Source organism: Fragaria vesca, linkage group LG7 (assembly GCF_000184155.1).
Source record: "Fragaria vesca subsp. vesca linkage group LG7, FraVesHawaii_1.0, whole genome shotgun sequence".
Lineage (NCBI taxonomy): Eukaryota > Viridiplantae > Streptophyta > Magnoliopsida > Rosales > Rosaceae > Fragaria > Fragaria vesca.
Window position 1 is genome coordinate 13,882,266 of NC_020497.1, and position 10,206 is coordinate 13,892,471.

A 10,206-nucleotide genomic window follows, 5' to 3' on the forward strand; every position below is an offset into this window, starting at 1 on the left:
TGAGGGTCACCTGGTTTACAGTTAAGAGACACGTGTCCTATATTCTCAGTAAAACTTAGCCGTCAGATCTTTATTTGAATCATAAGATAGTGATCAGACGGTGCTGGGTGTCTTCTCTGTTTTGTATAAATATACAGAGCGAGCTGTTTTTACAGATTGAGGCAATGGGTTCCTGCGTCTGCTTACGTCATCACTTCTGCTACAGTGGTGGTGTGAGTACTGGTGCATTTCAAAGAAGGGGACTTTCTACTCTGTTTGGAAAGGGGGTTGTTACGACGCCGTTTTATGAGTATCACAGAAACAGAAGAAGAAGAGTGGAGGCGTCTGTTGCTACTGGGTTTAAGGAGCAAGAGCTGAGGAGCCCGGACCTCGTGGCCTTGGAATATGCTGATCTTAATCTCAGCCACAATGTTACCCAGGTCTCTGTTTTTGTTTGTACAGTGCTTAATGTTGTTGATAGGATAGAAAGTTTACATCTTTGAAGTAAAGCTCATATTTTTGTTGCTGTTGGATTGTTGTTTTTGAATTGCAGGAACTGGGTCATGTGAGAATTAGGCAACATGTGAACCCTCTTAGCTCTTCTTTAGCTGTATGTGACTTTCAGGGTTGTTTTTTTTTTATTTTTTATTTTTATTTTTTTATGATAGTTCTAATGTGATTTTCGATAATAGTTACCTATTGAAGGATTAATAATCCCTTTTTTGTTGATTGGGTAGGTACCTGTGGAAGTACCTGATTGGAATCAAGTATTCAAGGACCCAACATTGCCTCTCATGGTGGACATTGGAAGTGGTACGGTTCTCATGTTTATCTGTGGCTGTAGTCGTAGTGCTTCTTGATTATGAGCAACTAGTATTTTGTCTACATTTTGGTTATTTAATATAATGACAAGAATCACAATTTCGCAAACGAGAATCGGCAATTTTTTGGGGATTTTATAGGTCGTTAGTTTGAATCTGGTAGCCGTTGAACACTTGAACTTTTGAACCTTCAACTGTGTGACATTAATGTGCTCAGGTTCAACATTTGTATATCTATGTAAAGAAGTTGGAATTAGGGTAAATGACTTTATATGATCTGTTTAATGTATGAGTCGATATGGGGGATTCTAATAGATGCCTTGACTGTCATGATCCACAGCTCTTGATTAACCATATTATGAATTTGTAGTAATATGACAGATCTGTTGGAGACTTACTTTGTTGTTTTTAGCACTTGTGGAATATTTATGTAAGCCGTCGGACTTTATTGATAAAGATGATCAACTCTTAGATATAAAGTCGGTAGTTTTGGGAAGAATGCTAATTTTACTCCAAATTCACTCCCATCCTGTGTGTGTATCACAAGTAGCACAAAACTTAATGGCAAATCATATAGCACAAAACTTAATGACAGACCATGTAGCACACCGCATCATCACATCTTGAATTATTGATCATGTAGTATGAATCCTTTAGCGGAAATAGTGAATTATGTCAAAATACTAGTTAGTTCTTTATAACAGAGGTGTCATTGAGGTTATAGTTAAAAGTAATTAAATCATGTTAAGGGTGATATACTACTCATTCACCAATCTTTTATATACAGAAAGGAATACTGCCTTTATATGGCCGTGGGTTGGCCATTATCTCAAAAGTAGAGAACTTCAGCAATTGTTCCTTACAAGCTGTATTTTTTTTATTCTTCGAATTATGCTTTGTGTTGTGGTATGTTGTTGTCTTTTCTCTTGCTACCTGTATCAGTTTTGGGTTTGTTTAGACTCTCTCTCTCTCTCTCTCTCTCTCTCTCTCATTCTAAGCTTATATTTAAGTAAATAAGAACTGTATAAGCTAAGTTTCAGAATTTTGGTAGATTTAGACGAAATGTAAACAATGAGGTAAGGGACCTATCACGGTTGCTGGTTTTGTTTGATAGAGTCAGCTTGGTGGGTTCAATATTGGATGACGGGAGATGGAAGCTGGTATTTTCTGGTTCCTTCTCCTGTAACTCCTTTCACAGATTTCTGATTGCTGACCTTTCAAAACAATGTTCTGTCCTGCAAATTTTATTTTGCAAGCTATGCTTCACCAAACGTCAAGGTCTTAGGCTAGTTGGTGTCGTACGTCAAGTGAAGGGATAGTGTCAATCATGTTTCTCTGCATTTTCAAGTTGCTTCTGTTCCACTTAAGAAGTTATAAGGGAGGCTGGAGAGAGTTGGGACTGCAGCAGGGAGTCTTTTCCCTTTTTTATTGCTTTTGGCTGGGGGAAAAAGGCAAAAGTTCTTGGGGATTGGAGTGTGCTGGCTGTCATTTGGTTGCTCTGGGTGGAAAGATATAGAAGGATTTATATAGGTACATCGGTTGAGGAACTTTTGGGAGAGTAATATTCTGTTCTATATGGTCTTCTGTGTCGGCTGCTTTCAGAGACAATACTATTTCTCATATTTTGCTAGATTAGTGGCACCAGTGTGCTAGGGTTATTGTTTCTTGGGCTGATGTGTCCGAACCCTATTGCTAATGCACTTTCTTTTTCTTGTTCTTGTTCTGTTGTGGACCTGCTACAGATCAATTATATAAATTTATCTTATCTATTTAATAATGAATCATGCCTCCGAAAAGATAATAGTATGAAACTGTGTCTGTACAGTTACCGAAATATTATTACTTATGTATCCTTGGTTAAATTTTATGATAATGTGTATGTCCTTCTGTTTAATACGGCAAAACCAAGTAAAGATGCCGGTCTCTTTTGCATGTTTTGTGTAATTCGTCTTTGTTCATATTATAGATGTAGAATATTTTGTTTGATGTTCAAAGTTTCTTAATGTCATCCTTGTTAGAGAGAAAGAGAGTACTTGTTTTCCTTCAGTTATGAGTTATTGATCTAACTATGTAATATTATCAGGTAGTGGTAGATTTCTCATGTGGCTGGCGAAAAGAAACTTGGTTTTGAGGAATCATTTGGGACTGGAAATACGGCAGAAAGTATGGAAAAACTCCTTGAGTTCATTTTGATACACTTCTGATTAAGTTGATGTATAACTACTTGGTCCTAATTCCTCCTTGTTTTAAGACAATAATACCACATCGTTCAAAGGTACTAATGTACTGTTTTATTTTTCCTGCCGCAGCTTGTCAAACGTGCTGATGTTTGGGTTAAAGAGCTCAGTCTTAGTAATATGTGAGGTCCCTTTTCTTTTTTCGAGAACAATATGTGAGGTCCCTTGATCAAATTAAATGTTGAAATCTTTTGTATATTATTTGTTATCTACTAACATATTATATTTAATTCAATGCAGACATTTTATGTATGCGAATGCCACAACTTCTTTTAATCAACTAGTCTCTTCCTACCCTGGACCACTGATGCTTGTTTCAATCCTGGTGAGTTCACCTATCACACTGAAACAATTAAGGACGACCCTATTTATGTAGAGTCCAAAAATGTTTGATACCATTATTTAATGAGTTCTTTGCTCATGTTTATATGCAGTGCCCAGATCCGTATTTTAAGAGAAAGCATCACAAGAGACGGGTTGTACAGAAGCCTTTAGTAGATTCCATTGTGCATAACTTGGCTCCCAGCGCACAGGTTTGTCAACTGTACATTATGAAAAATAATGACACATCTCCAATTTTATGAAAAGTGATCATTAGGTCTTTTCCTTGTCTTGGTCTGGAAGGCTATCTGTTACTTGTGAGTCTTCTAGTTCCGAGTTTGGATATGCAGCGCTCCACTTCTGTTTTATTATTGCTTGTTTTATTGTTGACGTCCACTGATATTGTAGTTGTACTGTTTTCTTTGAGTTTTAATGGAAAATTCTTTCTTCAAAGGAATAGAAAAAAGAAACAGAAAGAAAAACAACAATAACCTCAATAGGTAAAAAGTTGCCAAGTTTAATCACCCGGCATCTTGCAAAAAAGGCCCCTTGCTATAGAATGAAGAAAGGATTGAGCTGTGTTAAAGTCCTTGCGCTAACGTGCATCCGTTATGCTCAAAGGCAAGACTTTTACAAGTTCTAGATTCATTAGTATTGAAATCTTGAAATATCTGTCGATACCCATAACTTTGATGTAGGGAGCAGCTGAGCTACTGTAGCACATTTATCTAATTTAAATTTTTCCTTTTGTTATGATTTATGATTGTTTCTCACCTTCATGCTGCTATATAAGTACCTTAGTTAGATCCTATTTGTCATGCATAAATCAAATGGTCAAAAGGAATACAACCTTTTATATGGATAAATGTTTCTGAAGTGGACACAATTGCATGGTTCAGGTGCAATGTTTAGGCTGGGTTTGGGAGGTCTTTAGGATTTAATCTTCCCAACCCAGAATGAAGTGAAAGCAAATAAGTCTGAATTCTTAGAAGAGAGAGGAGAATACAATTATTGGTTCTATCAAAGAAGTCCTCTAGAGTGAATATTAAATATTTTCATGACTGATGTGTATCTCATTACATGCTTACACTATCCACAAACAAAACTTGAGTATTACAGTATTGTTCAAATATTTGGCGTCATCAATAGTTTTACCAAATATCTGACATACTTATCATATCCAAACCAAATTCTGTTGTAGTACCTCTGAGCACATGAGACCATTGCACCAATATCTTATACCATTTGTCATCAGTCAAACGATCAGGGACTTGTAACCAAATTATGTGTGCAGATTGTGTACAGCAAGTTTTTTTTTTTTGGTCAAATGAGAATTTCATTAATCCATAGAAAACCTATGATATTAGATGGAATATACTTTTAACTTTTTCATATCTGAAAAGTTCAAAGCCCATTTCCACTTAATCCTAACTTGCTAGGTCTATTAAAGTACAAGTTGCAAGCCTAATCTGACATGGTTTTATGTTACTTGAGTTTCATTTCAATAAAATCAATTGTAACCGTTGGAGACTAGTCATTTTCTATATCATGTGAAATGACGTCATCCCCTTACAAGGACTAGGAGGTGCTAGTGCAGGGATTTCATTGGGATATTGTGGTGTTGAACGTGTTGTTTACAGGCGGTGCGTGACGGTGTGTGTATTGAGCCTCATTAATTTTGTTGTGTTATTTTCCATTGTACAAGGGATTACAATTAGGCCTTTAGTAACTCATCCTTCAATGTGATGACCGTCCCCTGGTGAACCAACCAATTTAGTTTCTTGAATAGAGAATGATAATAGTCAGGCTCTATTTATTAGAAAGCAAATAATAATAAGAAAACACACATGAATCTCAAAGTCAATCTCAAAGTCATACTAGTCAAAGTGCATAAATTTTACATGATCTCTTTCAAAGTATCAGTGATTTTGATTTCACATCCAGTAAGGTGTGTTGAAGAAATGTATCTTTGTGTGATTGTGTCATTAACTCAACTGCAGACTTCAGTGATAAATATTATATTGTGTTTGTGCAGGTGTTTATACAGTCAGATGTACATGAGGTGGCACTTGAGATGAGAAACCAATTTGATTCTGTGCATGTTCTGAAGCACATAGATGAAATTGACTCCAGCGTGTTGAGTGACAGTGAGGGATGGTTGTTGAGCAATCCAATGGGAATAAGGACGGAAAGAGAAATTCATGCTGAATTTGAAGGGGCAAAAATTTACAGGAGAGTGTACCAGAAGCAAGTCAACTGTTTTTGATAGAGATTGATTTGTAGAGTATGGTTTTTTGGAATGTGAAATGTAATTCAGAATCAAGTCAACGGTTTTTGATAGACATTGGTCATGATCTGTTTTTGATCAAGTCCTGTGATATATCACAAGTAGCACAAAACTCTCTGGCAAACCACTTAGCAGTTAGCACATACAGCAATAGAGACTCGTATGCCCTACTAAAAGAAACTTAGTTGTGATTATTTGGGACTGGAAATACGGCAGATAAACTCTTCGGCTAATCGATACACTCGAAAGTTATTCTGATTAAGGTGATGTAAATTCAATTCCTCATTCATTCCTCAAATTAGGAATGTTTAATTTTTTCCCTCAAGTAGATGGTCAAGCATGCTGATGTCTGGATTGAAAAGCTAAGACGTGTGAGATCTGGTCATAGAAACTCCATATAGTGAAATCTGAGTCATATCAGTTGGGAATTTGACATGCACGGATGAGTTAGGCAATGCTAATGCTTGTTCAGCTCGAAATGGAGTGCAGGCTAGGCTGGAACCATAACTTATATCAGGTTCCACGTGGCATAAATCAAAATTGATGGAGCTTTGATGGAGCTAGACTACCAGATGCAGAGAGAATAGGTAGCATTAACAGCAGAAGGCAGTATATAATCAGAGAGAACGTCAAGATCACTTGCTGAGACCCTTTTGGAGGTGGCCAAAGCAAGTACCTAATAATATGATAATCATCAGCATCACCATTAGTCGAACTATAATGGAGAAACATACTCTATAGCATTGTGTTGCTAGCAATACCATACTGTTCTAGGAGGTTCACAGTGTCGATTGTTGTTGCAGTGATGGAACTCTCAATTTAGTTTCTGTGTTTTCTTCTCTTGGCCTTATTGAAATGCCACACATAATTCTGCATACAGAAAGCTGCTTCAGCTTACTGACAAGATCATGTAATGAGTTTGATGAACATCTTAGGATTACGGATTGAAAGGTGTAGTGTAAAACGGCAGCTACAGACTGCTGCCTCCCTCTCTTTACAAGCTTATTTTATGAACTAGGATGGATACTTAGTAACATATAAACGATAGATGTGCACCCCTTTTTCCTAGATTTTTAAATAATCACCAAACATGAAATAGGAACACTCCTTGTACTTTGGCAGTTTGGCCTGTAGTTTTTGTCTCAAAGTGTAACTTGATGCTGTCTTGCATTATGAAACAGGCACTATACATTATACTGGAATTGTGTTGTTCAAGTTCTATAAGGGCAGAAAAGACTAAAGATTGATAAAACCCAATTCTCATGAATTTAGATTTTTCATATTATCACTAGTACATCAGTTATGCATGTAAAATTCTCACTGTACAATATTATTATTAAGATCCAGGGATTGAGGAAGCAGATTGATGAATACTGCAGATGGTTGTTCATATAGGTGGGTAGGATTGTCATTAGATAAGCAAAAACAAGATGGCAGAACCTAGTTTTTGAGAAGGTAACAAGGAAGAAATGAAAGTCCTATTTTCTTCCAATGTATGGTTATGCATGTTCAAGCGGTAATGCAAAATAACGGTTGTAAATATTGAGTGCTTATATCTTCTGGGAAGAATACTTGTATGAGAGATGCACATAATTTTGAGTAAAAAGAAACAATTGCTTCCCTTTCATAGTTTAGTATGGCCAAATAGCTGAATTCGACATTTGGTAATAAATTTTCATGTAACCCTCATCACAAACACAAGGTGTTCTGTTAATGTTTCTAATGTGTAACAAATACTAAAATTTGTTACAGCATATTGATCTCTCTTTAAGACGTTTATTTTTTGTGTGGTTATTTCTGCAGAATTACTTGAGGGCATTTCTGTTTCCTAGAATTATTTCATGTACTTAACAGTTACATGAAAGTGAAAACATGCAGACCATTAGTTTTTCCCTTGCATTGTTTCATGTTGTTTCTTCTAGCAGCTGGTCATAGCTTAATGAGGAACTATTGATTAGCTATGAATTCGATCTGGATTTGGCACAGACGACTCAATGTGCTAAGTATCCATTTTTACTCTTTGTTTTCTTAGAGATTCCTGTTTACTAATCAAAATGCATTTGTAAGGAACTTCTAATTTTATTTACTTTTCTATGGTCTAGAACCTCTGAATTGATAGTGAGAGTGGCACAAAATATTTTTTGTGAGCTCTCAATGCAAGCTGTGTGTTTGGTACTGGAGTTCTGTATTTGCATTCATGACTAGCTTCATGTTTACCACTTAACTTCATTCTAAAGAGGCTCAAATTAAAGCTTCCCATTAACAAAATGCATGGCTGCATGCAACTCTTTCACTCTCTTTCTAAATTTGATTACTGCCAAGAGAAGTAGAGTGACCTAATAACATTAATATATATGGCCGGTCTCATAAATTTAGCCACCATAAATAATTTTGGTTTCGTTAGTTGATACTGATCTGATTGCTGACTTACCCCATGTTGAGTTTACGTTTAAGTCTACAACATTTTCTGTTGGATGATTTAGTCTTGATCTTTCATTATCAACATTCAGGCTGAACAACCAGTCTGATGGTCGTGCTGATAAATTATAGTGAGACTCTTCAGTGATGTTTAGATGTTCTTTTAGACTTGTAGTCCTGGAAAGGAGCTCCCTGGCTGGGTTCTTATGTGATTGAATGTAAGCTTCACCGGGTTCTTTCCAACAAGTTACGTAAGTACTAGTTTAGCACTTTCAATGTTTCTGGCTTTAAGAATAAGTATTGGTAGCCATGGGGAATGGCTAGTACTTATGAGTTCTACAATTCATAACGGTTGCTCACTACATTTAGAATGAGTTCACCGAACCTATTATCTAGTACTTATGCTAAATAAGAATAGCAGCCATGGCGTCCAACTCCCTCATGTCACTGTTACATATACTTCCCCAGTCCTCCACCAACAATATGTTTTCAGCCCCCTAACTTATAAGCCTAGTCGAATGTGTAAAGAAATTCGCAGTAAACGTACGAGTCTCAAAACTCCTAAAGCTTGTTACTCCTAAATATTTTTCGGATATATATAACATGCAGAACCGCAGGAATGTCTTCAGGTCTTCTGCTAGAAGACGACAGATCTTGCATGTTTGCCTTCTCACATGCAAGCATTGGAAAAAAACACACCAAAATATCAGAATTCGATGAAAACTAGATGCCCAATACATTTCTTCTACTTTATATAAATAGTTACCTGGGCCTCAGCTTGGCGACGGAGTTCCTGAATCTGGTGTGATTTTCGTTCAACCTACACAGTCCACAAGCTCGAATTAGACAAGTATGAGAAGCAATATATTCATTCGTGAAGGTATGAGGATAGTTGGCATTTATCCTGCAAAACACCTTGAGATATTGGCAACTGAACAAGAACAAGTGTCACTAACATCCCTTATGGTTTCAGGTAAAACATGCATCTGCATATCACTGTTTTTCACAGAGGTTAACAGCTTCGCTTGCTATCCTTGTGCTGAGTCTTTTGTTGTCCTGATTTTCAAAAAACTTGTTATATTAGTTAATTAGGTCTTTGTTGATTTTCAAATTCAAATGGACAACTGTGTTGGTGGGAAGTGCCTTGGCGCTCAAACCAGTCTAAGGATTGAGATCTTTTGTTATGCCAACCCGTAACCAAATGGTTTGATGCTCAAGGCTCCAGCTTGGATTTCATGATACATTATCCAATACAAAGCTGGTCCCTGTGTGATTCAAAACCAGTCGCTATCGGCTGTGTCAAAGTCCACTAATGGACTGAGTAAGAGGGTTTGAAACCTCTTTGCTCCTTGTTTTGAATCGTTCATGTTTTAGGAAATGTATCTTTGTCTTATTGAGGTTGCTTGTGTCAACTCTCCATTTGGTTACATCACTTTCAGTATGGGAGCCAAACACTTCTGTCCAAACCTTTCTGAAACATGTTGAGGTCAGCTTGCATCATCTTTGATTCCTTGTCTGCCTATATATATCTATAGTTTTGGCTTTGCTCAATGGTTGTTGAAAATTGTCTTATTGCGTATTCATTGTTGAGTCTAGTTTTTAGCTTGCATTGTTCATGTTGCTCTAAGTCTTCTTCGTGACTGTAAACCTTAGAGCTTGAACTCAAAACTTCTTTCATCAACTCATATCATGTTGCATACCATGAGGGATGTGTAGTGTAACCAACCCAAGAAGTGTTCAAGGTTGAATCTGCTAATGGTTAGCTGAATTCACGAACAAGGCTTCTAAAAAGTGTTCCATGTTGTAAGTACTTAGAAACAAGAGAGGGAATAGGTCTAGACTAGTTTGGGACTAGGAAGAATAGCACTGTGGTAGTGTATCACTAGAACTATTATTCTTGTAAGAAGTTACTTCAACTTAGTGGAAAGTTTTTGTTTTTCAAGAGTTAGAGACACGCAGTTTTTCTCCCTGCATTCAGGGTTTCTACGAGTAAAAAACATCCTTGTGTTGTTTCTTTATTTGCTACAATTTACTTTCTGCAAACTCGTATCTTATGAATCTGAGATAGCACAAGTAATTGCTATCCTCAGTTACAGAAGTTAACGAAAATTCAAAAAGGCCTATTCACCAACCCACCCACCCA

General features: G+C 36.7%; 1 protein-coding gene across 1 annotated transcript; it reads left to right on the forward strand.

Moving 5' to 3' along the window:
- The first annotated feature begins 164 nt into the window (after nt 1-164).
- LOC101315091 (tRNA (guanine-N(7)-)-methyltransferase-like) lies at nt 165-5,798 on the forward strand. Its single transcript, XM_004307242.1, has 8 exons — nt 165-419; nt 533-589; nt 717-792; nt 2,884-2,963; nt 3,110-3,159; nt 3,278-3,362; nt 3,472-3,570; nt 5,394-5,798. Exons 1-8 carry the CDS (start codon nt 165-167, stop codon nt 5,622-5,624), a joined length of 933 nt encoding a protein of 310 aa, XP_004307290.1. The 3' UTR covers nt 5,625-5,798.
- The last annotated feature ends 4,408 nt before the right edge of the window (nt 5,799-10,206 follow it).

Bases quoted from the DNA above. Each gene is read 5' to 3' on its own strand.
- LOC101315091 (XM_004307242.1), top strand. From the start codon at position 165: ATGGGTTCCTGCGTCTGCTTACGTCATCACTTCTGCTACAGTGGTGGT. The intron at 420-532 runs GTCTCTGTTTTT...TTTGAATTGCAG, and splicing joins TCAGCCACAATGTTACCCAG to GAACTGGGTCATGTGAGAAT. The intron at 3,571-5,393 runs GTTTGTCAACTG...GTGTTTGTGCAG, and splicing joins ACTTGGCTCCCAGCGCACAG to GTGTTTATACAGTCAGATGT.